This window comes from Marmota flaviventris, chromosome 3 (assembly GCF_047511675.1).
Source record: "Marmota flaviventris isolate mMarFla1 chromosome 3, mMarFla1.hap1, whole genome shotgun sequence".
Classification (NCBI taxonomy): Eukaryota; Metazoa; Chordata; class Mammalia; order Rodentia; family Sciuridae; genus Marmota; species Marmota flaviventris.
In genome coordinates, this window is record NC_092500.1 from 116,784,780 (window position 1) to 116,812,325 (window position 27,546).

Consider the following 27,546-nt stretch of genomic DNA (forward strand, 5'->3'; position numbering starts at 1 on the left):
CTGTTCTAGACTGGCAGATCAAATAAATCATTATAAGTAACAGGAGATTCTGAACTGAATCCTTTTGCTATAAAGGACAATATTGGGACAACTGGTGAAAACTGAATGGGGTCTGAGAATTAGGAAGTAGTAATTTCCCACTGAGGTATAGCGGGGAATGAAACATCACATGAAAAACTTACCCTCAAGTGATTTAAGAAAAAAAGTTCTTTGTACTATATTTGCATCTTTTCTGTAAGCTTAATACTATTTCAAAAATTTTTGCCGGGCATGGTGGTACATGCCTGTGATCCCAGCAGTTCGGGAGGCTGAGACAGGATCATTGTGAGTTCAAAGCCAGCCTCAGCAACCTAGCAAGGCCCTAAGCAACTCAGCAAGACCCTGTCTCTAAATCAAATACAAAAAGGGCTGGGGTGTGGCTCAGTAATTAAGTGCCCCTAGTTCAATCACCCATACCCTCTGTAAGGGTCCCACGAAACGTCAGAGAAAGAGACCACCAAGTGACCACTCATGCAATTGGCAGAAGGGGGATTTATTGAACCAGCATGCTGGGGCTCCGTGCCCACTCAAGAAGGGAAAGCAGCCCAGAGCCCCGAGCAGGGGCTGAGCACTGCTTAAGTACACTTTTTGGGGAGGGCGGAGGGCTTTGTATACATCAGAACAAATCATCATTAGGCGCGGGAAAATTGAACAACAACTCCTAAACATGATTGGTTCATTCATTGGCGGGAACAGGTCAGGCTGGAGTGATAGGTCATTCCTAAGGAGGGGGTTACATTTAAACTGATTGGTCCAGGCCCTGCAATGCCTATGTGCGACCACACAGAGCCCTTATTACTGGGCAGTTCCAAGCATTGTCTTAACAGCTACAGAAATTTAACTCAGACCTTGCAGCTTAGAAACTTTACAACACCCGGTCTTTTACTCTTTAACTTTTACGCTTTAACTTCAATTTCTTTTACCCTTACACCTCCCCCCCAAAAAAAAAAAAGTTGTTTAATATGAAAAATATTATGGGGTGTTAGGGGGTTTTGTGTGTGTCTTGTTTTGATTTTTTTCTGAAAATCACATGATTGTATTTTTTGGAAGCACTGGTTAAAAAAATTTCTCAATACCAGGCAGGAAAGAGATTAAATGGAAACTGATATAATACTTGTCTCAAAAGAAAGCTTGGACCTTGAGATGCATTTACTGGAGTTTGCATTGTATTTCTGCCTATTTGGGATATTTCCAGGGACATTGAAATTATTATCAGCTAAATATCTTACTTCCTATTTTTTTAAATTTGAATTCAGAGATTAAAGACCACACATAACCAGTTCAACTTGAAAATTCTGCCTAAAGTCTTGGTCAAAAAAGAAGATACTGGCTGACATCATGGAATAATCTAGTAATCCTTCACAGTGAAAAGCTACTTTAGAAAAAAACTATTTGCCTGAGGGGAAGAATACTAGTGAAAATGGCCAGGTTTGTTGCATGGGGCAAGAGCAATTGACGTTTTAATAAAAAAGAATCAGTAACTAATAAAGTTTTGATACTTTTCTATAAAACTCATTTCTCTACAAATACAAATGGCTTCGTGTGACTTATGTGCTCATTCTCTCTATAAACCTCTTTTTCCTATTTTCCTCTCTGCATTTTGTCAAGTTTTGGGAGGCTTTTTTGTTGATATTGTTTTTGGTTTTGTTTTATTTTTTTATTATAGATGGACACAATAGATTTATTTTATTTATTATGTGGTGCTGAGTATTAAACCCAGTGCCTCACATGTGCTAGGCAAGTGCCCTACCACTGAGCCGCCTACCCAGCCCATTTCTGTTTTGTTTTGTTTGTTTTTATATTTTACCATATTTTGCATGCTTAATAAATAATAGGTTTGTTTTTTGAGGGATGTAAATTGATTCTCCTTCACAGTATTCACTTCAGTAAATACATTCCTAAAAGAAATAGAGGATTTTGCTAAGTTAAAGCAGTCAAACTAAACTCTAAGTTTCACTTTCCTGGCATAGATTTCAGGGGCCAACTAAAACAGACTATGACAGCATTGTCACCTTCTCCAGTAATTCTTTCTTCTGTTACTTTGTTGCCTTAATGGAGGACGTTTTAAAATTATTTTACAGTTCTTTATTTTGAAAAGTCAACTTTGCACATAGGGAAAACTATGAAAAACATTACAATGACTTCATAAACCTTTCACTCATTATTAACATTTTGACACAATTGGTTTTTGTTTTTCTCTCTTCTTCACACACATATGCCCACACATCTGTATAGCACTTTTTTCTTTTTTTGCAAGAGTACTTGAGAGTAAATTACAGAAATCAAGATTCTTCAACCCTAAATAAATCAATGTATATCTCCTAGAATCAAAGTTTCTTTTGTTTGGGGTTTTGTTTTATTCATTAACCCTGATGCAATTATCATCAAATTCAGGAAATCTGATGCTGGTACAATACAATTTTCAAAAATATTCAGTTAATATTTAAATTTTGCAAATTTTCCCAGTACTATTCTTTACAGCAACTTCTTTTTTCCAATACAAGATCCAATCCATAATCTCATTCATTTAGATTTTTTATTTTTATTTTGAGATCATTGTAGATTTTTATGTAGCTATAAAAATTAATTCTTTGCCTTGTTTTCCCAATAATAACATCTTATAAAAATCAAAGTACATGTCAAAATCAGGATATTGACATTATCACAGTCAAAATACAAAACATTCCTTTCAATAAGAAAGTCCTTCATGGTGCCCTTTACAGCCATACCTATGTCCTTCCTTCTTCTCTCTTTAACCCTCAACAACCACTCTTCTGATCTCCATTTCTTAATTTTGTCATTTCAAACATATTATCTAAATGAAGTCTCACAGTATGTAATCTTTGAGAATTAGCTTTTTTTTCACTTAGCATAAATCCTCTGGAAATTTATCAAGATTTATCAACAGTTTATTCCTTTTTATTATTGAGTAGTATTCCATAGGATGAATGTACCATTGTTTGTTAACATTCTTCTGTTGAAGAAGGTTTGAATTATTTCTGAGTTTTGTCCATTATAAATAAAACCACTCTTAAAATTTTTGTCATTTTTCTACTGAAAATTTTTTCTTTCATTCTGGGATAGATGACTACCTGCAGTTGCTGGGGGTTATATAGTTTTATATTTAATTTTTTAAGTGCCAAATTATTTTCCAGTATGACTATACCACTTTTCATCCCCCAGCAATGTATACGTGACCCAGTTGCCCACTTCCTTCCCAGCATTTGGTGGTATCATTATTACTTATTTTAGTCATTCTGGAAGATGATATATGATATCATTGTGGTTATTCATTTCATTTTTTTAGTTGTATATAGACACAATACCTTTATTTTATTTATTTATTTTTTTAATGTGGTCCTAAAAATTGAAACCAGTGCCTCACACATGCTAGGCAAGCACTCTGCCACTGAGCCACAACCCCAACCCTTCATTTCATTTTAATGTTGCTTTTGTCTCCTTCCATCTGGAACAAATCCTTGATCTTTCTTTTTTCACATGACATTGACATTTGTAAAGAATATAGCCATGTCATTTCCTAAAATGACCCCTAATTTGGGTTTGGCTTTTTTCCACATGATTTGATTCAGGTTACACACTTCTAACAATAGTACTCTCTATATGATGTTATATCTTTCTCTGTGCATCACTTCAGGAGCCACCTAATTTCAATTTGTCTTACAATTGGTGATGATTAATGTTTTTGTACATATGAATTTATTTATTCTTTATTATAAAATTCAACCATGTTAATCGTACAAATTAATGGGTTCCACTGTGACATGTCCATACGTGACTATATCATGCTTTGATTGTATTCACCCTCTCTACTACTCTGTCTTACTCTCCCTCTCACTCCGCACCAGTCCCCAGGACCCTTCTATTTTCCTGTAATATTTTTTTTAAATCTCCACGTATGAGAGAAAACATACAATATTTATCTTTCTGTGTCTGGCTAATTTTACTTAACATAATAATACCCATTTTCCTGCAAATGACATGATTTCATTCTTCTTTATGGTTGAATAAAACTCCATTGTCCATATATACAATACTTTTTTGTATCTAGTTTTATTCATCTGTTGATGGGTCTTGGCTATTGTGACTAATACCATAACAAACATAGGTATGCAGGTATTTCTTTTGTATACTTACTTATTTTCCTTCAGGTATTTACCCAGGAGTGATATAGCTGGATTGTGTAGTAGATCTATTTTTAATTTTTTTGGAAACTCCATTGTTTTTCACAGTGTATGTACTAATGGACATTCACACCAACAGTGTATGAGTGTTCATTTTTATCCACATCCTCTCTAGTATTATTTCATTTATTTGTTTGTTTGTTTGATACTGACTGGGTCAAGATGACATCTCAGCGAACTTTTGATTTGTATTTCCCTGTTGAATAAAGACGTTAAGCATTTTTCATATTTTTACTGGCCATTTGGACTTCTTGGAGGAGTATTTCTTCAGATCATTTGACCATTTATTGATTGGATTGCTTGTTCATTTGAGTTCTTTATATATTGTGGATGTTAATCCTCTGTCAGATGAATAGCTGGCATAGATTTTCTCTCATCCTGTAGATTGTCTCTTCACTTTAAAGTGTTTCCCCTATATTTCTCTCTAGCCATTTCAAAGTTTCAGGTCTTTCATGTATTTTTACTTGATTATTGTACAGGATGAGAGATAGTGATCTACTTTCAATCTTCTACATGTGGATTTCCAGTTTTTCCAGCACCATTTGTTGAAGAGACTGTCTTTTCCCTAATGAATGTTTTGAATACCTTTGTAGAAAATCAGATGACTGTAGATGCATGGGTTTATTTCTGGGTCTTCCATACTATTCCATTGGTCTGTATGTCTGTTTTTATGTCAGTATCATTCTGTATTATTTATTATGGCTCTGTAGTGTCTTTTGAAATTTGGTATTGTGATACTTCCCTTGTTACTCTTTTTGAGTAATTGCTCAGAATTGCCTTAGCTATTTGGGATCTTTTGTGCTTCCATATGAATCTTAGGATTGTTTTTTCTACTTCTGTGAAGAATGTCATTGGTATATTTATGGGGATTACATTGAATCTGGACATTGAACAATATTAATTCTCCCAATCCATGAAAATGGGTGATCTTTCTATTTCCTAGTGTCTTCTTCAATTTCTTTCTTCAGTGTTTTGTAATTTTCATTTTGGGAGGCCTTCCTCCTCTTGGGTTAAATTTATTCCTAGACATTTGGGGGCAGGGATGTATGAATGGGATTGTTTTCAGATTTCTTTCTCTGTGGGTTTATTATTGGTGTATAGAAAAATCTACTGGTTTTCATGTATTGATTTTGTATCCTGCTACTTTAATCAGTTCTAAAGAGGTATTTTTTTAAGAGAGAGAGAGAGAGAGAGAGAGAGAGAATTTTTTAATATTTATTTTTTTAGTTTTCTGCGGACGCAACATCTTTGTTTGTATGTGGTGCTGAGGATCCAACCCCGGTAGCAGGCATGCCAGGCGAGCGCGCTACCGCTTGAGCCACATCCCCAGCCCTCTAAGGAGGTTTTTTGTGAAGTCTTTAGGGTTTCCTAAGTATTATTTAATCAGGGATAATATGACTTTCTTCTTTTTTATTTGCATCCTTTTCTATTTCCTGATGGCACTGGCTAAAATTTCAAGTACTATGTTGAATAAGAGTGATGAGAGTGGATGCCCTTGCCCCATTCCTGATATCAAAGAAATACTTTTAGTTTTTCCCCAGTCCGTATGATGTTGGGTAGAGTTTGTCATATACAGCCTTTATTAGATTAACATAAGATTTTTCTATATCTAGTTTTTTCAGGGTTTTTGTCATGAAGGATGTTGTGTTGAACTTCATCAAAGTATTTTTCTGCTTCTATTGAGATAATTACGTGATTTTTACCCTTGATTCTATATATATGCTCTATTTTGTTTATTGATTTGAATATATGGAACCATCCTTCTATTCCTGGAATGAAACCAACTTGACCATGGTGTATTATCTCTTAAACATGCTATCTAAGTTGATTTGCAAATATTTATTGGAGATGTGTGTGTGTGTGTGTGTGTGTGTGTGTGTGTATGTGTTGCTGGGGATTGAACCCAGGGCCTTGTGCACATAAAGCAAATGCTCTACCAACTGAGCTATATTCCCAGCCCTTTATTGAGGATTTTTGCATGTATGTCATCAAGGATTTCGGTCTATACTTTTCTTTTTACTGTTATTGTCTGTGTCCTTAACTGGTTTTGGTATCAGGGTAATGCCAGCTTGGTAGAATGAGTTTCCAAAGGGTTCTTTCCCTTTTTGTTTCATGAAATAGTTTAAGGAGCATTGGTATTAGTTCTTTTAAAAGCTGATAAACTTCAGTGGTAGAGGTGGTCTAGTATGAGTAATTTTTTTTCTTTCTTATCCTTATTGATGCAGTGGTTATACAAATCTACACATGTAATAAAATGTTGTAGAGATACACACACATTATATCACTGTTGTTTTCTTGGTTTTAATGTTACATAAAATGGAATCACTGGAGGAAATGGGTTAAGGATTCTCCCAATCTCGTTGCTATTTTTGCAACATCTTATGGATCTATAATTATTTCACAACAAAAGAATTTTTCTTTTTTTAAAAAAGTTGTGGGTACTGCTGGGCATGGTGGTGCATGCCTATAATCCCAGTGGCTCAGGAAGCTGAGACAGGAGGATTGTGAGTTCAAAGCCAGCCTCAGCAATAGCGAGATGCTAAGCAACTCAGTAAGACCCTGTCTCTAAATAAAATATAAAATAGGGCTGGGGATGTGGCTCAGTGGTTGAGTACCCCTGAGTTCAATCCCCGGTACCCCCATACTAAAAAGAAAGCTACGGGTACTTTTATTGGGTTGTATTAAATGTATTAAGTAACTCAGAATAACATGTATGCTTCATTGAGACATACTATCTAAAAATAAGAAATATCTTTAAATGTACTTCCCTACTTTTGTGTCTGAGTTTTTCTCCTAAGGTCTTCTAATATTTCCTAAGTTGTTATTTCTAAGTATTTAACTTTTTTTTCCTATTGTTAATGCTTTGGGGCTCATTAAATTTCTGAGGCTAGCTTTGAACTTGTGATCCTCCTGCCTCAGCCTCCTGAGTTGCTGGGATTACAGGCATGGACCTCTACATCCAACTTCTACTATTCTCTTCTACTAACTGGTTATTGTCTTTACAAAATCACAAAATTTTGTCTGAGTCTTATCATTGATTCCATATAATTTTCCAGATAGTGTGTCACATCACCTACAAAGAGAGAAGACGGAGATTTTCATCTTCATTTTTAATTATTCTTCTTCTGCTGGCTTTTCCTTATTTAATTGCACTACCTAATACTATAAGTACAATTTAAATGATAGTTGAGATTCAAGACCATCCATAGTTCCTGATCTTACTGCAATGTCCCTAATGTTTTCCTGACTGGCATAATGACTTTTAGATGGAATTTCTAATATTGAACCATGGTTGAATTCCTGTAATAAATCTCTCTTGATCAGACTGTCATTTTTCAATGTGGTATGGATTCTACTAACTAATATTTTACTAATTATTTTTGCACTGACATTTATAAGTAAGACTATTTTATGTATTTTTATTCCCCCTCTCCACTGAAAGATAATGGAACCTGCTTAGAGAGACTATGTTCTGACCATAAGCCTAAAAAGCAGTCTTACAGTTTAGACTTTAGTTCCTAATTTCCAAGCATCATGTATACAAGTTTCTATAAGGGATATGTACTGCATATTCATGAAGAAAATGGATAAGTGAGGTCTCACCTTTACCCTTGAAAAGTCTGTTGCATAAGAAAAGAAGAATAGTTGAAACACTACAAAATTTAATTAGTTCATATTAATATCCTCACTCACCCTCTCACTCTCATCATTCTTAAAATAACAAACAAAAATTTGCCAAAAGAGCTTTCAAAGCTAGCTATGACACTATCCCCCCACCACCACCAATGTGGAGAGTTTGGGCTCACAAAATGGAAAAGGAGAACATTTCAATCCCTTTGGTAGATGTGTACTATAGTAGGAAAGATAATTCCACTGGCATCAATTCAGATTTGCTGATAGAACCAGCAAATTTAGAGAAAATAAACATATTGTCTTTCCCCTTAGTAGATTAACATTGGAACCTAAGCTGATTTCTGTCAAAAACAAAAACAAATCTGGAGGTTTGTCCCTATTGTTGAGATTTAGGAATGCAAATACTAGAGTGATAAAAAAATATATGAATGCCCATACTCCCAAACTAGAGATAAGCAAGAAATATATCTGATAAATTAAGAAGTGAAAGAAGATTTCACTGGAGTATTGTGTTAACTATGAGTTCTACTGATTCCAGGAATAAAATATAAAAATGTTTTTTAAAATCTTGGTAAATATGACTTTAGGGCATCCCTGAGAGAGCTAGCACTGGGTTTTAAGAGTCTGAATTATCTAATTGGTTAGCTCAGTGAGCTAAACAAGTAGCCTACCAAGGGTGTTGCACAATTCTTTATCATTTATCTAGTATCTTCCAACCCTGCTTTGCTGTTTAAGAAGCCTCAAGCCAATCCCATACTAGGGAAAGACTGATACAGCTGCCAATTTGGGGAATGGCAGAGCGTCACCCACCTCCTTGCCCACTTTCTTACTAGGCACCCTTATGTCCCATTCTTAAACTCAGTGCTTTGATATGTCTATCTTCTAAACAGGGCCTAAAAGCTAAGCAGTGCTATAAGCACTTAAAAAGTGTTTGGTAGGTTTTAAGGCAGGAATATATACATAATATCTAACCACCCCTTGGAACCCTGCAAGAATCTCAAAATGATTGAGGGTTGAGTAGGCCTAGAGGCTGGACAGGGATTCAACAAAAGGAGGAAAATGGAAGAAGAGATATGGTGGCAAGGGACATACATCTAAATCCCTTACATATAATCCCCCAAACTTTCTTGCAGCCCCACCCAATTACACATACCTTTAGCATCAATTTTGTGACTTTATCATTCATTTTTATTTTAACATAATTCACATAAATCTATAAGAAAGGAATATAAGTGATTCACCCTGCATTAAACCCTGGCCTAGGGGGTCATACTCACACATTCAGAAATTCTTTGAGACTTATCCAAATCCATGAATAGGACTCTTACTTCAAGAGAAAATATGCCCCTTTCTGAGATGGGGCTGCAGCTCCTGACCCAAATTCTCTACCAGACACCTATCAGACACCAGAGGAACTTGCTGGCCTGGGTGGGGGTAGGGAGGTGTCCTCTGACTCCTTATGTCATCTGGATCTTTTCTGACCTCCTTATCCACAGAGGCACTCCTTCAACACTCTCTCATCACTGTTTTCACTTAATATCATGTAATACCATCTGATATAATCTCATTAATTTATAGGTATTTAGGAAGACAGGCATGTCTGTCTTATCACTAACTCTCTAGCTCTTGGGACAGGGTCTAAAACAGAAGATGTACAATAAGCCCCTTTATCCATAGTTTTGCTTTCTGTAGTTTAAGTTTCCCATGGAAAAGGGTAAGTACAATTACACTAAGATATTTTGAAAGAGAGATCACATTCACATAACTCTGTGTATTTTGCTGCAGCATGAACCCAGAGTTCCACACATGCTAAGTGCACATTCCATCTCTTATATCTCCAGCCCCTCATATAATTTTGATTACAGTATTTTGTTGCATTAGTAGTTAGTATTAATCTTTTATTGTGAAATTGTTCTGTTGCATTAGTAGTTAGTATTAATCTTTTACTGTGACTAATTTATAAATTAAAACCTTATTATAGGTATGTATGCACAGGAAAAAGCATACTAACTATTTAGTTTGGTACTCTCCATAGTTTCAGGTATCTAGTAGTATCTTGGAATGGGCCCCAAGATAAGATAGAAGATTGTACTCAAATATTTAATGAATGAATGAATGTGTGATAAGTCCAGATGATGCCAAGGCCATGCTACAGATCCATTAATGTGAATTTCTGTTCACTCTCTCCCTGGAATCTTTCAGGAGAGATCTTTCCTTTCTTCAGTCTTTGTCCAGCAGGATTCCAAGGGGTCCCTTGTGCACCTTTGTCTTAGCTGTCCTAAGAGCTAGAGAGTTAGTAATAAACAGACCCATATTTCCTGCCTTCATAAGTACCTATAAATGAATGAGATCAGGTCAGACAGTGTTAAGTGGGGTGGACCCAGCCTAATCTAGAATTAAAATAACTGATTAGGCCTCTTCACATGTATAACTTGGCCTCACCTTCACCCAGAAACAATAACCTTCATTTTCTTTAGTGACAAATCTACTCTTGGCTCAAACAAGGGTCTGAAATAATTCAGCATCTATTTTTGGCCAGTAACATCACCCATGGGTACTAGAGTCAGGTGCCCTCCTCCTGTGTAAGACAGGCTGGGGTTGGGAGAATGGTCTGTTACTCTTGACTAGTTAAATGTGTATAGTGGAGCAGCATAAATAAAAAGACACAGCCAAGAGGAAGATGTATATTTAAAATTCCTCCCCTTCATTTTCTTCTTCAAATGAATCGGTCCCCACTTCTTCATAATCCTTCTCCAGGGCAGCCAGATCCTCCCTGGCCTCAGAAAATTCTCCTTCTTCCATTCCTTCTCCAACATACCAATGCACAAAGGCCCGTTTAGCGTACATTAGGTCAAACTTATGGTCAAGGCGGGCCCAGGCCTCCGCAATTGCTGTGGTGTTGCTCAGCATGCAGACAGCCCGCTGGACTTTGGCCAGATCCCCTCCTGGCACCACGGTGGGTGGCTGGTAATTGATGCCCACCTGGGGAACAAATGAGGAAGAGCAACAGCAGAATATGCAAGTCAGCCAAAAGATAACTCATAGGGCATGTCTTGTAACAAGGTATGTTAGTGAGTCAGGGTCCTGTGTGTGGAGAGCAGACTGCAGGGTGGAATGTGAGAAGAAGGAACCCAGAAGTTGGGAGAGTGAGCAGGTAGAAAGAAGTGGGCACTAGAGAGAAAAGTAAATGGTATTGGTACAAGCAAATTCCAAAGCAAGGGCTGGAGGATTTAAAGTCTGGAAAAGAAAAAGAGAGGGCTGGTACCAGGAAGAAATGTTAGTGGAAAATAGCAAAAAAGACAAAGGAAAGCAATGAATAAAGTTATTATTTCATGGGAGGTAGAGTATATGATTTGCCTCTAAAAGGGAAGGAAATACCTTCAATTTCAATCACTGGAATTGAAATTGCTGTGAAGTTATTCTTTTTTATTTTTATATTTATATATTTAGTTAGTTGTAGATGGACACAATACCTTTATTTTATTTATTTATTTTTATGTGGTGTTGAGGATTGAACCCAGTGCCTCAAACATGCCAGGCAAGTGCTCTACCACTGAGCCACAACCCTAGCCCATGAAGGTTATTCTTCCCAGATGATGTCTGAAGTTCTTCTTAGTTGTGTGCAAATAAATTTGGGTAAGTTTCTCTGCCAAGGGTGAAGAGATGTGTAAGAAGTCATAGGGATATTCCAGAACAATAAATTTAAAAATCCAAAGGTCCTTGGGGATTACATTAATGTAAACCAGGCCTTGTTATGTCTGGAAAACAGGAATTCTCAGAATAAAAGTAAGACCTCCAAAGATAATTAAAGGTCTTGCCTGAAGCTAACTTCCCAAGTTCTGGTGGCATGTCAGGGTCCTCCCAGCTAACCCCAGCCCGTCTTGGGGAAGGAAGATTAAAAATGTAGCCAGGAGTAGAACAATGAGAAGGAATGCTACACTCCCTTGCTCTAAAAAAGAAAAGTTACATCTTGGTTGTCAGGAATGGAAAATGTCAGGCCTTTATGACATGAGTAACTCATGTAATAAACAAAATATGTCCCACAATTTCTCCAAATTAATTAAGTCTTACAGAATAGGTATTTAATTTCTCTAAATAAACTGGGGGAACACATTTTTTGTTAGAAGAGAAAATTATACCTCTCTAATAACAAGAATAACTTAGTCAATTCTAAAATTAAAATACCTGGAAATGGAAAATGTCTATTAAAACTAATTTAACATAAATTGAACTGAATCATGATCTCCAAAAGCATTGTGATTCAGGTCCATTCCAAAATCATTACTTGCTCCTCAGCTTTAAAAAAAAAATCAAAGATAGTAAACCAATTTAAAATATTCTCAAATTCATGTTTTCTAAAAATTTTTTTTATAAGGGATTGAACCCAGGGGCACTTCACCACTGAACTACATCCCCAATCCCTTTTAAAATTTTATTTTGAGACAAGTCTCATTAAATTGTCCATGCTGGCCTCAAATGTATGATCTTCTTGCTTCACCACCCAAATCATTGGGATTACAGACATGGACCACCATGCCTGGCTCTAAAATGACAAAATTTCAACAGCATTTGTGTCTCAGCCAAAGCTGAATGAAATTAATTTTACATGTGGTTTCAATTCCTCTCCCCATATCAACACATAAAACCTGAGGCTCCCAAGATTTCATTCTACCATTTTTTGTCTTCTGTTTCTGCTTTTCCAGTTATCTAGCCCCTTTGTAATTTATCAGCTCTCACCTTGAAGCCTGTGGGACACCAGTCGACAAACTGGATAGTCCTCTTGGTCTTGATGGCGGCAATAGCAACATTCACATCCTTGGGCACCACATCTCCCCGGTACAGCATGCAGCAGGCCATGTACTTTCCATGCCTTGGGTCACACTTCACCATCTGGCTGTTGGGCTCAAAGCAGGAGCTGGTTATCTCAGCAACAGAGAGCTGTTCATGGTAGGCTTTCTCAGCAGAGATGATGGGAGCATAGGTGACTAGGGGGAAGTGAATGCGGGGATAGGGCACCAGGTTGGTCTGGAACTCAGTGAGGTCCACATTGAGGGCCCCATCAAAGCGGAGAGAGGCTGTGATTGAGGACACAATCTGGCTGATGAGGCGGTTGAGGTTGGTATAGGTGGGGCGCTCAATGTCTAGGTTCCTGCGGCAGATGTCATAGATGGCTTCATTATCTACCATGAAAGCACAATCTGAGTGTTCCAGTGTGGTGTGGGTTGTCAGGATGGAGTTGTAGGGCTCAACAACTGCAGTGGAGACCTGGGGTGCTGGGTAGATAGCAAACTCTAGCTTGGACTTCTTGCCATAATCAAGGGAGAGGCGTTCCATCAGCAGAGAAGTGAAGCCAGAGCCAGTGCCTCCACCAAAACTGTGGAAGATCAGGAAGCCCTGCAAGCCAGAGCAAGCATCTGTCTGGGGAAAGCAGGAAATGAGAAGAAATCATGAAGACAAGTTCTGAGAATTCTCCCAGGTAACAAATCCTTCCCTCTGCCCCATCCCATCCAACATTTTTATATAAGTGAAATCATGAAAACCTTAAAGAAATAAGGAAACACAAAGGCAGTTGTTTTGATCTTGGGAGGAGTAGCTGAATTATGGGACAGCAAGCTACATATGCCTTTAGGAACATGAAAGTTTCATCCCAGCAGCTTAGTTAAAACAGGAATGAAAATTTCAGAGCCACAATGATCAGTGACTTTGCCTTTTGAGAGCCCCAAATTGCCCACCACCCCTGCCCTATGATTCTGTAGGAACTGTTTACCTATACCTCTCAACCCAACCTTGAAAGGGAGGTCAGAGTACCAACTTAAGAAAAGGAATTAGGGAACCTGAGGTTTCCTTTTTTATTTTATTTTATTCTATATTGAAAATTTATAGCTGTGCATATTTATGGGGTACAAAGTGATATTACAGTTTTTACATACACTGTGGAATGACCAAGTCAAACCAACCAACCCATCCATGTGCTTCCCAGTTGTAAAAACTTGAACAAGTTATTGAACCTCTCCAAACTTTTGTTTGCTCTTGATTAAAGTGGAGACAAGAAAAATATCCTCATCTTGAGACAATTAGAGAAGGGAAAAGGGGAGAGGGAAGGAGAGAGAAAAGGGAGGGTAAGAGTAGAAGGGAGGGTAGATATGATCAAAGCATGATAGAGGTAAGTATGGAAATACATAGTGAAACCTATTATCTTCTACAATTAATGTGTTAATAATTATATTTTTTTAAAAAGACTATGATTTCCTGTAAAAAAAAATCCTTATCTTACAAGGTTATTGTGATAATTAAATGAGATAGCATAATGTTTTGAGTAAAAATCTGATGCTTATTAAGCATTCAATGTTAGCCTATCAGAACAAAGAGAATTCAGAGTCACAGAATTTTTCCATTGAATATGATGTATTATTTAATCCAGTGCTTCAAAACTTAGTAACACTACAGATGGCTTTGAGACTGATGACCTCTATTAGAACCCTCTAAACAAAAAAAGTAAACATATACAAAAATGTAACATCCTAAGCACCCAGGTTAAAAAAAGAAAAAAAAAACTTCACTACATCCAACATTTTCCATCATATAAATTAGGAAATAGGAGCTTAAACAAAGTGACTTTGCCCACAACTCAGAGCTTTGTAGTCAAATCAACCTGGTTCAAATCCTAACTCTGCCAACTTTCTAGCTGTGTAAACCAAGCTAAATTATTTAACCACCCTGGCCCTCAATTTCTTTACCTGTAAAGTACAGGGAAGAGACCTCCTTTGTATGATTATTAAGAAAAAAATGAAGGAATGTTCTTGATATGTATAATATTTGCAAGTCCTCAAATGTGTAACAATTTCTTCCTCTCCTCTTCTAACTTAATGATTTGTAAACCATTATTCCAATAAGCAAGGCCTTAGCCTTCCTTATAGTTGGAATCTTCCCCAGATACCACCATACAGTATTGATAGGTACCTTCAGGCATCAGCCTGTAGGATAGTCCATGATATCTAGGTAGGGGAAAGGCATAATCCTTGGGAATGCCCTTTACAAAATATAAAACCAGGGTATAGCTCCATGGTAGAGTGTGTGCTTAGCATCCATGAGGCCCTGAATTTAGTCACCAGCACTGGAAAAAATTCCCAAACCTTAGGTGCTCTATCCTGTAGCCAGAAGTCATGTATAGCTCCATCTACCCAGCCTTATCCAAGAGATATAGATCCAAGCCTGTTCACTCTAGCCTAACTCACCAATCTTCTGTCCCAGATGCTTACCAGCTTCCGTATGCGGTCCAATACTAAATCGATGCTCTCCTTGCCCACTGTGTAGTGACCCCGGGCATAGTTATTAGCTGCATCCTCCTTTCCTGTGATCAGCTGCTCTGGATGGAAGAGCTGGCGGTAGGTTCCTGCCCGAACCTCATCTACCAAGAGAGGGGGACCATTAGGTCTTACCACCTGGTTTCCAGAGGAGAAGCCTCCCTCCCCATCAGACTATCATATGACACCCTTCTGGCTTTGGTGTTGGAGATCAAGCCCAGTGCCTCATGCGTTCTGAGCACACACTCTGCCACTGAGCCACACACCCAGTCCAAGACATATTTTTTAATGCTTTTAAGCAAAATTGTACTCCAGGTCCTGGAAGAGCAGGAGCCTTTGAGAGACCTTCAAGGGGCTCGGCTTACCTCCAAGGGTTCACACAGGGTAGGTGCAAGGCAGATGAAGATTGATCCGCCTCACCTCATCATCTCTTTGGGATTCCTCTACTCCCCCCTTCAGAGAAATCATTCAAGTGTGCAGTCACCTGGGAAGGTGACCCCCATTATTTTGCATTTGTACAAAACATCCAGAGGGTAGAGTACCTGTCATTCGTTGCCTCTAGAAACCACTGTTCAGGTGTTATAAGCATTTGTCCAGATATCTCTGTGCAACCTGTCTACCCCTTGCTTGATGAGCCAGCCTTAAAGCTTAGGAAATTCTGCTGTGTAACTAACTGAATGAGATTCATTCTAAAACAACTGCAACACCTGGCTGTGAATATGCTTGCTGTTTTATCATTTTGTATGTAAGGTACTTCAAGGTTAGACTAGACCTGTGAGAATAGACTGCAATTATTATAAAATCAGAAACCTACACTGGGAAATTGACTAATTAGGGGCTTATTATAATTTCCAAAAATTATTTAGGTTTTTTAAATTATTAGCATTTAGTGACAGTCTTGTTCATTTCAGACTGTCTCAGCAGGCTTAAGGGGCACTTTACATTGTACAGATTAACAGGGATCCTCAATCCCTATTGCAAGATTCCCTAAGGAGCTGACAGAAGTCACAAGGGCTGGTGGATTCTAGTTGAGCCACCCCCACTTTTAAGCTTCCTTATCGTTCATTAAGCCAAAGCCTCTGAGGTTTTGTATTGTTTTATGTGGAGGGAATCTTAACCCATACTCACCTACTACAGTAGGTTCCAGGTCCACCATGACAGCCCGGGGCACGTGTTTCCCATTGCCAGTCTCACTGAAAAATGTGGTGAAGGAGTCATCGTCATTGATCTTGCTGGCCTGAGCACCAAAGGTGCCATCTGCCTGGATGCCATGCTCCAGGCAGAAGAGCTCCCAACAAGCATTGCCAATCTGAACTCCAGCTTGACCCACGTGGACAGATATGCATTCCCGCTGTGGGGAGAGGACAATATCAGGGTCAGAGAGCCCTGGCCACAGATTGAGGCTCCACATCTGCAGACCTGTCTCTTCCTGTATTCAATCTTCAGGACACCCATCCCTCCATCCATGCTACCCTGGTAATCAGGTGGTATCTGAGGTTGCAAGTGCGTGGGCACAACTGCAAATGGACCAAAACTTGGGCTCCAAAGAAGACATGTTTTTTTCTATGGCTTTCTCTAAAGTTTGCTTTCCATAGTTAATTCTTTGTACCAGGAAGAAAAAAAAAAGCTACTGCAGAGGTGAAACAAGGAGCTAATTCTAAACCATCAGACTCTGATACCAAAGAAACCCATGAGAATAGCAGAAAATATTCCTAAGTTTACTACCACACCCAGCGGCAGATTTCACATTCATTAATACTAATCCCCAACTTGACATCTCACACACACAGACACATACACACTCAGACTAACAGAGCAGATGAATACTCATGGAAGGAATATGGTTTGGAGCAGTATTATTAGTATTATTAGTGTCATTAGTGTTATGGTGACAAATGTAGAAATGAGAAGAGATCAGTACACCATCAAGGGAAGGTTGAGGGGCATAAATTAGGCTCTTACCAAATTCTGACAAAGTGGAAAATTCTTTTTGGAGCCTCCATTATCAAGGGAAGGTTGAGGGGCATAAATTAGGCTCTTACCAAATTCTGACAAAGTGGAAAATTCTTTTTGGAGCCCCCATTATCTACCACCTGGCCTATGTCAGGCCAAGTGTTAAATAAAGCTAACCTTTAGAGTATTCTTATCTTTGTGCTACTCTAATATGAAGCCACAATTACCTGACTGATCTTAGTACTTAATGCCTTAAGATGGGGAGGTGTGTGCTTAACTAGAAACATACCATGAAGTTTCACTAGGAAGATGAACTCGTTTCCCCTACCCATATCCTGCCTGTGGGGAAGAGTGGCCAACATAACAGCTCTGTGTATGTGACACTCGCCAGAACCCAACCTGGAAGCATGTGCTTGGTCTGTGGGTTTCTATTCTTATCCATGACCTGACTTGTCATTTTCCAGCTCTAAGTAATTCAAGCCAGGAACAGAGCCTCCAGAGAACACGGCTGGGCATGAAAACAAGTAGAGTCCACATCCAGGACTCCTGGGAAGTTGGAAGAGTCTCCAAGCATAGCAACATTCAAAGGGTCAACGGTGTCAGGACCCATTTCTCCCTTATTCAGTTTTACAGCTGAGTCCCTACTCTACACCTATCTGTGCTAGAGCTGACTGATAGTTGCCACTTGCCCTGGGGAAGAAAAGAGCATGGGCATTCACAGCAGCCAGTATGGAACACAACCCTGTACAGAATACCCAACCCAGCTGTATTCCCCAGTGTCCAGGGAAAAGGCTTCATTCACAAGGTTGCCCACATTCCAAGGTTGAAATCTTGCCTTCTCAATTTACTTGCTGGTCTGTGCAATCTTAACTGAGTTACTCACTCTCTCCTCATCTGAAAATAAATTAGCCATAATTGCTATTATTGTTCTTGTCTTTACCATTATCATTTTCAGCTATACTCTCTTATAGCTCTTTTCTCCACCTATAGGAAGCAAGAAGCACCTATAGGAAGTCGGAGAGCTCGGGTTTCCATTCTTCACTCCTTTATTTTGGGGTCTGTTCTCAACCTCCATCTTAAGACTCTATTCAGGACTAAGAAAAGCACATTTTGTGTCCATCAACCAGCCCAAAACCAGCGTGTTATTGACCCAGACCATATCTCACATTCAGCAAGCAGCCATGGCTTCCTAGAGAGATATTCAAAACTTAGGGGACATTAGAGAGGCTTGAAAGGAACCTCATCCTATATCTTCTCCTAAGTGACAATATCCTTCATGGCCCTGACCCTTAGCTTTCTGAGCCTTGTTCACTACCATACCCCAACCACCCTCTAAACCCATCTCAGGGACTGCCTGGTCCCTAGGTTGACCTCTCTTCTGGAATACTCTGGGTCTTTCCACAGAAGATACAGGAAAAGCAAAGATCACAGGACAAAGAGTAAAGAATCTGGTGGACCTGAAACCACTAACATGTGACATTTACATCAAACTCTGTTTGATGCCCTCTTTAATCTCATACAATTAATATGCATTTTCACAGATAAAATCCCCCCCAGCTCTGTCACACACAAACACACCCTTAAGAAAAGAACTATTTTATTTAGTAAGACCCTGTCTCAAAATAAAAATTTAAAAAGGGGATAGGGATGTAGCTCAGTGGTAGAGCATTTCAGTGTGAAACCCTGGATTCAATTCTCACTACCACAAAAAGAGAAAGGGGGAAAGAGGAAGGTCTCTTAATATTATTCCTTACTAACAGAACCAGTGAACCTTAAAGCAACAGAGAGTTCTGGGTCTGAACTGAGGAATGTATCAGATAAGTCTGAAGTATTTTATAGAGCCTGAAAGCGCAGAAGCTAACAAAGACTGGGATGTCAAGCCAACTTGAAGAGTCCCACTGCCAAAGACAAGCACCAGAAAGAATAATGAAGGGGTGGGTATGTAACTCAATGGTAGAGTACTTGACTAACATACGCAAGGCAAGGCCCTAAATTCCATCTCCAATAGTGTGGGGTCATGGGGGAAGGAGAAGGACAGGCATGGTGGAACACACCTGTATTCCCAACAAATTGAGAGACTGAAGCAGAAGAATTGCAAAGTTTGAGGACAGCTTTAGCAACTTGGCAAAGCCCTATCTAAAAATAGATTTTAAAAAAAAATGAGGTTGCAGGTATAACTCTGTGGTAGAGCACCCTTGGGTAAAATCCCTGATACCACCAAAAAAATATATTTCTTTTGAATATTTTATACACTCTATTTCAATCAAGTAATTCCATTATTTTTTTTTATTGAGACAGGATATATTAAAAAAGATCCAAAATATCTTCTCCTCCACCGGCTCCCATCCTGGTGCTGAGGATTGAACCAAGGGCCTGGCACATACAAGGCAAGCACACCACTGAGCTACATCCCTAATCCTATTTTAAAATACTTTTAACACAGAAGATAAGTAAATATGGAAAAAAAATTCTTAATATTATGTCTAAATGATAAATATATAGGTGGCATTATACTCATCTACTTTCTGGATGTTTGATGTTTTTTAAAGTAAAAAAACTAAATAAAACAAGAGTAGGAATAAGGACTCCATTCAACTTTTGTGGGTCCAGGTTCTTCTTGCCCCACTTCACACAGTCATTTATTGAACTAACATTTATTAAGACCTTAATTTATGAGGTCAAACAGTGATTTCAAAGTTACATGAAGAAATCACAAGTGAAATTACAAGTTGTCTGAGGCTTTGTGGAACTCTGAGGTCTGTGCTCATGCTCAACCTTCCTCTGGGCCTTTGCACCTGCTTCTGGTCAGGTGCTATAGTTTGGATCTGGAATGTTCCCTAAAGGCCCATCCTTTTCTAAAGGACTGGCACTATTCGGAGGTATTGGAGACATTCAGAGGTAGGACCTCATGGGAGGACTTTGGGTCACTGGGAATTTGCCCTCAGAAAGAATTGTGGAACCCCAGTCTTTTGCTCTTCCTCTCTTCCCCTGTTTAGCCATGAGGGTTGTGATTTTGTTCCCACCATGACATGCTGCCTCGTCATAGGCCCAAAAGCAACAGAGTCAACCAATCATGGACTGAAACCTACAAAACTATGAGTCAAAGTAAACCTTTTCACTTTATAAGAAAATTACCTCAGGTATTTATTATAGTGACAGAAAACTTACTAACACCTAGGGGAACAAGGAACATTTCAAAGCTCCGCCACAGAACTCCTCTAACTCAGGTGCTGACCTAGCCTCCTCCAACTACTCTGATCATCTATGAATCTTTCTGCCCGGAAGTTCTGCATAAACACAGAACAGACCCAGTGCAGATGTCCTTGGGAGACCAATCCTCATTGCCCAAGAAAAGGCATCCTCCTTTCATAACCAAGGATGTGATGCTAGCTTCAAAATATTTAGGATTCTAGTGCTGGATTGGCTTTATGTTCACCTAATATGATTCCCCCTCCATTATTTTGCAGACAAAAAAAAAATCTGGGGTTCATAAAGGTATGTAACAAATTCACGAGTTCACAGCTCTGCAGCAAAAAATCCTGGACCAGAATCTATGACTTCAGACCCCATCCTGAATTCTTTCCTTTGTACTGCACAACCTCCTGCCTCACTTTCACTCTGAATTTCCAGGGCCTTGAGATGTGCACACATTCACATCAGTGCCAGCCTGATGGTGGACACCAAGATCAAGCTTGTAGAGCAAAACTACAAACAGGAAAAATTCTAATGCAGAGAGAAACTGAGAATGGATCAGGGTGGTAACCTAGTTGAAATGGATCATTTTGACAGAACCAAGGAGACTGATTCTCCAAACCAGTGTGCACAGCCATTGGCAGGGGGAGGAGTTACTAGGGCAAGGGTAAGCTGACCCAGCAGAAGATATTTAAGTCATATGTTTGCTTCAAACTCATATTTCAGGTTTCCTTCTTTAGCTAATTGGAGTGTTTTCTCTTCTCTTCTCTTCTCTTTTCTTCTTCTTCTTCTTCTTCTTCTTCTTCTTCATCTTCTTCTTTTCTCTCTCTCTCTCTCTAGTTTTATTTTGAATCTGGGCTTACAGAGCCTCAGACAAGCTCTGCTCTCCTGGGTCCCAGTGAGGAGTCCCCTCTGTGCTGCTGAAGCTAACAATCCAGAAGGTGAAGAAGATAAGGAAGTGGATAGACCTGGGAGTCCCTTTCCTCAAGGAAAGTATGACATCCTCTCACACAGACTTAGCCCTGAGAAACCTACCAAAGTCACCTACTCTGTTCATTCCTACGACAAATGTTTTTTGTGCTGTTACATGCAAGAAGGCATTGGAAGGTAGTAGGCAAGTCCCTGATGTGAATTGCTACAATCCCCTTTATCTCCCCATCATTGCATTTTTCACACCATATTATATAGTTGCTTTTTCAATTTTCTGGCTTTTCTAGTACAGAGATTAAGCCCTATGGGGATAAGGAACACCATCCCCAGCACAAAGCACAGTGCTTGAATTTTAACAGGTACTCAATGAATTTAGAGATGATTAGAATAAGAAACGATCATTGGACTTAAACGCCATTTAATAAGGAGAGTAGCCAGTGCCCAAGAAGTACATAGATCAAGCTCAATAAGAGTTCAAATGAGAAAAAGACAACTGCTGGCCTGATTTCCTCAAGAAGGAATAGTCACAGGGACATGGGACATGCCAAATGCCAAGAGGACCTGCGGGCATTTAAGAGGGTTTAAGAGCAGTGTGACAAGAGACAGAAAAATTTAGGGCAGGGACCATGGCCACAACTGCCCAATTTGTCTGAGGTATAGGTCCCTGAAAGGCAGAGGAGATGAAACATCTGTGCCCCCTATGACCATGCTGCATGGAGAGGAGAGCAGACACTTTGCAGAACATTGAAAAAAGAAAAGAAAATTCTAGAACTTTGCAGGACTTTTCGAATTTCACTGCAAGAAACCTTTCCCTATGCCAATTCTATTTAATGTTTGGCTTTCCATTTTAACACGTCATTTCTCTTTGCTCTGTTCTCAGAAGATTAAGACAGACTAATCACTATCCTCAGTAGAAGGCTTTGAAGCTTTAAAAATCATTTCAAAGAGCCTGGGATTATTGCTCAGTGGTAGAGTGCTCACCTAGCATATGCGAGGCCCTGGGTTCGATCCTCAGCACCCCATAAATATAAACAAATAAAATAAAGGTATTGTGTCCAACTACAATGAAAAAAAAAAAAAAAAAAATATATATATATATATATATATATATATATATATATATATATATATACTTTTAAAAAATCACTTCAAAGTATCACGAAACAGTAAAATTGGCATATTATATGGGAAAAGAACTGACACAGCCAACAGTGTTTACATGTGAAAACCTGAAACCACTCCACAGTCCCCTGACCACTTGTGTGCTCAAATACCTCAGTTGCTTTTAGGAAGCCTATTATTACACCAAATTATTTCTAGTTGTCAGGCTAGAATAATACATCAATATATTTTAGGACTTAGGTCAGAGACAGCAAGAGAAAAGTAGATCCCCAGTGTTCCAGTAGGATAATTAAAGTAAGAACAAATATGATTCATGAAATTGTCTCTGCTCAGAAGCCTTCAATTAGAATTATCTGGAACCATTAAGAACAAAGAATAGATAGCAAGCAAGAAACAGCAAGAATAAAGAGGTGGCTCAGGAGAAGGGCTCAGATCATAGGCTCCGCAGTTAAGGCAACAATAGGACTGACCTAAGACCTACTTTAGGATGATAGGAATGTTTGGTAAGTAGACTCCCAGCACAAAAGACCCTAAGATGTCAAAAGGGTTTTAACTGACCTTGGGGCAAGCATAGGAGTCACACAAGAAATAAGCACTGCCCACTGCAAGTTCCAATTCTCTTCTACAGCTCATTAACTGGGGAACATCCTAACAAGGAGATACTAACCCAGGAAATGCTAACCACAAAGCCATAGATAGTGTTGTCAGTCCCTTGACAGCCCCAGGGAAAGGGAGCAGTTGATCCACTTCCTCCCATTAAGCCACTACATCCTCCCAACCTCCCCCATCACTGGCCTTGTATTCACCAACTAGTTCCTCCTCAGAAATTATTTTTTAACTTTTTACTTTCTTTTCAAGGTCATTCAGGGGCACCTCACATACACACTCCAGCTCTGCATGGGCCTTACCTGAGCCTGGAAGTTTCCCATCAAAACCTACAAATGGGATTATACCTTATCTAGAATATCATCTAAATAATATAATAATAGGCTTACTGGAATACAGGGCTGCAAATATTTGAAAATTCTGTAAAGAAGCCAATTAGTATTGTATATTACTTTTCCCAGGTTTATGAAATTGGAAAAATTGAACTTGTGTTTGGGGTTTGACATTATAAGTTTTTTCTACATGTTCGAATTAAGTTTTATATGAATTAACTATGGATATTTATACATCAGGAACTAAAAGCTTGGAAAAAACTTTTTAAAAATCAATTTTCTAAAAGATCCAATTTAATGAATGTATCGGTTGCTTATGGCTACTGTAAAAAAATTGCCATGCATTGGATGGCTTAAAACAAAAACAAAACTAAGTAAATAAATTAATTTAAAAAAAAAAAACCTAACAGTCCTTTCTCACTGACCCAGCAGTTTTGCCCTAGCTACTGCTCTGTGAATGGAGGCTCCTTCACTCAGAGGTATGCCCAGTGACCTCCTGCATTTAGTAATGGAAGGAGGGAAACAGCAGTTATTTGCTGTCTGTTGGGAACCCCACACAGTGCTCTGAGGTCAGATCACAGCTATGACTGCCTTTAAGAGGCAGATGGCAGAGGGCCACAGACGTGGCAGTGCCACAACCCCCCCAGAACACTTTTCCCTCTTCTCTAACTGCCAATTTTTATGTGTCAGGATCTTTGTCATCATTTGGTGCCAATTCCCATCAGAACTCAACTGGTGCTCCCCAGTGCAGAAGTAATGGAGCTAAGGAGGCTGTGTTACAGAATTCGAATTCCCACCTCTGCATAGACCACAGAAACTCCCTTGACAGGTATCTGCCCACAATTCTCCATATTATAGCCCAAAAAAAGGTGTCACAGTCTCAGTTCCTAGGAGAGTTGCTCCCTAGGACATAGGCAGCAGATGGGAAAGCTCAGCTGTAGGATTATCCTGCTGATCTGAGAGTTAAGAACAGAGGCTCTGAAATTGAGTGGGGTTTAGGTTTGGGTCTTCTTACCAATTGTGCAGCTTGAGGCTCCAGTTTGGAAATGCTAAAGGATATTGGTAGTATGGTGTTGTGGGTGACTAGGGAGAAGGGGAGTGTTTCACAAACACACCAAAAAAGTCCATCTGTCTAGTAACTGCAGGAATGCCTTTTTAAAAATATACATGGGATTAGTTATATATTTCTTATTCAGAATCTACAAAAATTCCAAGGCTAATAGAAAGGAGAATATGGGCAGATGCCTGAAACTTAATCCACTAGAGGAAGAAATCCACAGGGTGGGATTCTTGGGGTAAGTTTTATAAATGTATCATTCTAGCTTTTTAGGAATGAGTCAGGGGCAGTGGGTATAGCTCAGTGGTAGAGCACTTGACTAGCAGAAGCAAGGGCTTGAGTCCCACCACCACAAAAAAAGGGAGGGGGGATGAGTCAAAAGCATTATTTTTTAAAATATCTTTTTAATATGGACACAATATCTTTATTTATTTTTCTTTTTAAATATTTATTTTTTAGTTGTAGTTGGACACAATACCTTTATTTTATTTATTTATATGTGGTGCTGAGGATCGAACACAGGGCCCCTTGCATGTGCTAGGTGAGCACTCTACCACTGAGCCACAACCCCAGCCCTCTTTATTTATTTTATTCATTTTTATGTGGTGCTGAGGATTGAACCCAGTGCCTCACATGTGGGAGGCAAGCACTCTGCCAATAACCCCAGCCCCCAAAGCATTTTAAGGCTCTATGAGTAGAAAGTATTTAATAAAAAAATGTTTGTCCATATGTTTGCTGGTACACAAGGAAATGCTTTCAATAGAACCCACTATACAAATCTCAGTATTTCAAAATAAGTAAGTTACTGCCTTTTTGAAATATTCAACCATTGGTTTTTTTTTTTTTAATCTTAAGCACATTTCAAAATTTCTTAAACATGTTTAAAATAAGATTTTACTGTTTTTTAAAGTTTTTTTAAAAATTCATCTATTGCATGCACATGGAAATTTGTGCAAGGGCTGGATTATGATCCTCAGCACCCCTTGTAAGCTTCCTTTAAGCTCTTCTTGGAAAGTAACTATGACATTCAGTCAAATTTAAAATATGCAAAGGACAGCACTTTGAAAATTATAAAGCAATAGCTACATGCTAGGCATTATATAAATTAAATATAAATTTTAAAGTATGTGGCCTGGGATTTGCTTTGAAATAATGGAAAGGGTTGGTAATTGTTGAAACTGGATGATGCATATAATAGTTCATTATAACACTTGCTCTTTTGTATATGTGTGAAATTCTCAATGATAAAAGGGTTTTTGTTTTGTTTTGTTTTGCTTAATACCTTTATTTTTATTTATTTATTTTTATCTGGTGCTGAGGATTGAACCCAGGGCCTCACACATGCTAGGGGAGCATTCAACTGCTGAGCCACAACCCCAGCCCCTGATAAAAAGTTTTTTAAGAATAAAATCTACGTGGAGCCTTAGAAGTTTAAAAACACTTCATTTTATAGATGAGAAGAACCATCTCAGAGAGGTTAAGTAACCTTCTAGAAGTCACACAGTTAACTGCAGAGCCAGGAGCCAAATTTTTGAACTCTAGCTTCTGAGGTCCTTCCATGGCCCCACACCAGGGGCCTCAGACAGAAATAGGTTCCTCTGGCCATTATTCCCAAATTCTTCAAACTCCCAGGCGGTACTGGAGCCTGCTGGGGAGAGGGAGGGTGCTGGAAGAAGCACTGCTAGGGCCAGAGCCAGAAAGCTCTGGGCTCTTTCCAAAAACAGCAGGGGGAGGGGGAGGAAGGGAGGTTCTCTGCTGGTCTCCTCTGTCACTGACACCTGGAGCAAGAGTCACCAGAGAACCTGCCTTGGCCCAGGAAATATGCTTATTCTGCCCGCACCCTTCACTCCCAACCTTTCCGAACCACCTCTCTACTGCTGAAATATCAGGGCTCTGGGAGAGATCCCTGGGTTTCCAGACATTCAGGCAAATGGATTGGAAGCAAATTTAACCCGGCGGGGCTGGAACTACACAGTTTGTAGGGGGCCTCTCTGGCAAATAAGATAAGCAGTTGTCAATAGAGATGTAGGAGGAGGAAGGAGCCGCCATTGAGTCCCCCTAAGCCAGGGTAGGATGCGAAACCAAAAGGCTGGACTTGGGAGGGAGACTTCTGAGTGCGAAAGGCGTCCTGACTTTGACCGCTAGAAAAACTGGCTAATTGGCACCGGTGCTAGGTGCCTGGAGCTGACGGTGCCTGGGCAGCCGATTGCGCCTGGAGGACCCAGCGATGCTGGCGTTGTGGGTTCCCCAAACTCAACCAAGGATACAAGCCGAGAACAACCTCAACGTAGGGGAGCTGTGATGCCCTAAGTCCCTTATCACTTTCTGGAACCCTGTTCACATTTGGTTGGATTTGGGGACTTGACTGTACCACTCCCTGAGCCTCTCCGACCCAAGCAAATGGTCCGGAACCCCTGGGCTCCATTTTTCTTCCCACTCTGGTCCATAAGCTGCCTATCTGGGATCCTTCAGAATCTCCCTTGGTTCTCCACCGGGCTCCCCATGGCCTGCCACCTCTCATCTGCGCGCACAAATCTCCCTTGGGCTCCTTAAGGGGCAACTCTCCCTGCTCTCCACTTTCGCCCACACGACAAAGGTAGTGACACCAAGTGTCTCCCGCCTTAAGGTGTGTGCCCCCTGACCCTGAACTGACACTCTGCTGGAGACAACTAGCTCCGCGGGCCGAAGTGATGAATCCCCACCCCCAACCCACCATACGAATCCCCGGCTCTTGACCCGGCACTTGCCCGGCGCTCCCGCTCTCGTCCCCGACCCCAGATGCCCAGCACCAGCCCCTGGAAAGCTCACCATCGCGGCCGCTCGTCTCACCCGCTCGCTTCCCAGCTGAGCCTGCCCACCCCAACTGCTCCAGATACAGCCGTCTCCGCTGTTGTGACACACTGGGCGGGAGGGGGCCGGGGACAGACATGCCGGGCCAGCAGCTGCCCTGCGGCATCACAGTGCCCGCTGAGGGGAGGGACCCGGGCAGGTCATAATAGCACTTCCCCGCCCACCAGCGACTTAGCTTCAGCCCAGCCGGACTCCTTGGTCGGTGGTCCTGCCCCGACTTCTAAGGTGCAGCTCCGCTGGAGAGGCAGTCCTATTAGCAAAGCGCACGTGTACTCATTCTCCACATACACTCTGGAAGATCAGCCATTTTAATTCCGGCTGCTCAG

General features: G+C 39.8%; 1 protein-coding gene and 1 non-coding gene across 4 annotated transcripts; both read right to left on the reverse strand.

The window, feature by feature from the left end:
* Nucleotides 1–6,126: 6,126 nt before the first annotated feature.
* Trnai-uau (transfer RNA isoleucine (anticodon UAU)) lies at nt 6,127–6,199 on the reverse strand. Its single transcript has one exon. It is a non-coding gene; the product is annotated as a tRNA-Ile (tRNA).
* Nucleotides 6,200–10,544: 4,345 nt separating this feature from the next.
* Tuba8 (tubulin alpha 8) lies at nt 10,545–27,330 on the reverse strand. 3 transcript variants are annotated; one of them, XM_027951138.2, is made up of 5 exons: nt 27,179–27,328; nt 16,307–16,371; nt 15,134–15,282; nt 12,612–13,292; nt 10,545–10,856 (listed from the first exon to the last, which is right to left on the reverse strand). In XM_027951138.2, the coding sequence occupies exons 2-5, from the start codon at nt 16,332–16,334 to the stop codon at nt 10,563–10,565; spliced, it is 1,152 nt and encodes a 383-aa protein (XP_027806939.1). In that variant the 5' UTR covers nt 16,335–16,371; nt 27,179–27,328; the 3' UTR covers nt 10,545–10,562. The 3 variants fall into 3 exon arrangements, with proteins under 3 accessions (XP_027806939.1, XP_027806937.1, XP_071466362.1); XM_027951136.2 differs by having other exon boundaries at nt 16,307–16,529; XM_071610261.1 differs by lacking the exon at nt 10,545–10,856 and adding an exon at nt 10,863–11,132 and having other exon boundaries at nt 16,307–16,529; nt 27,179–27,330.
* Between the last annotated feature and the right edge of the window lie 216 nt (nt 27,331–27,546).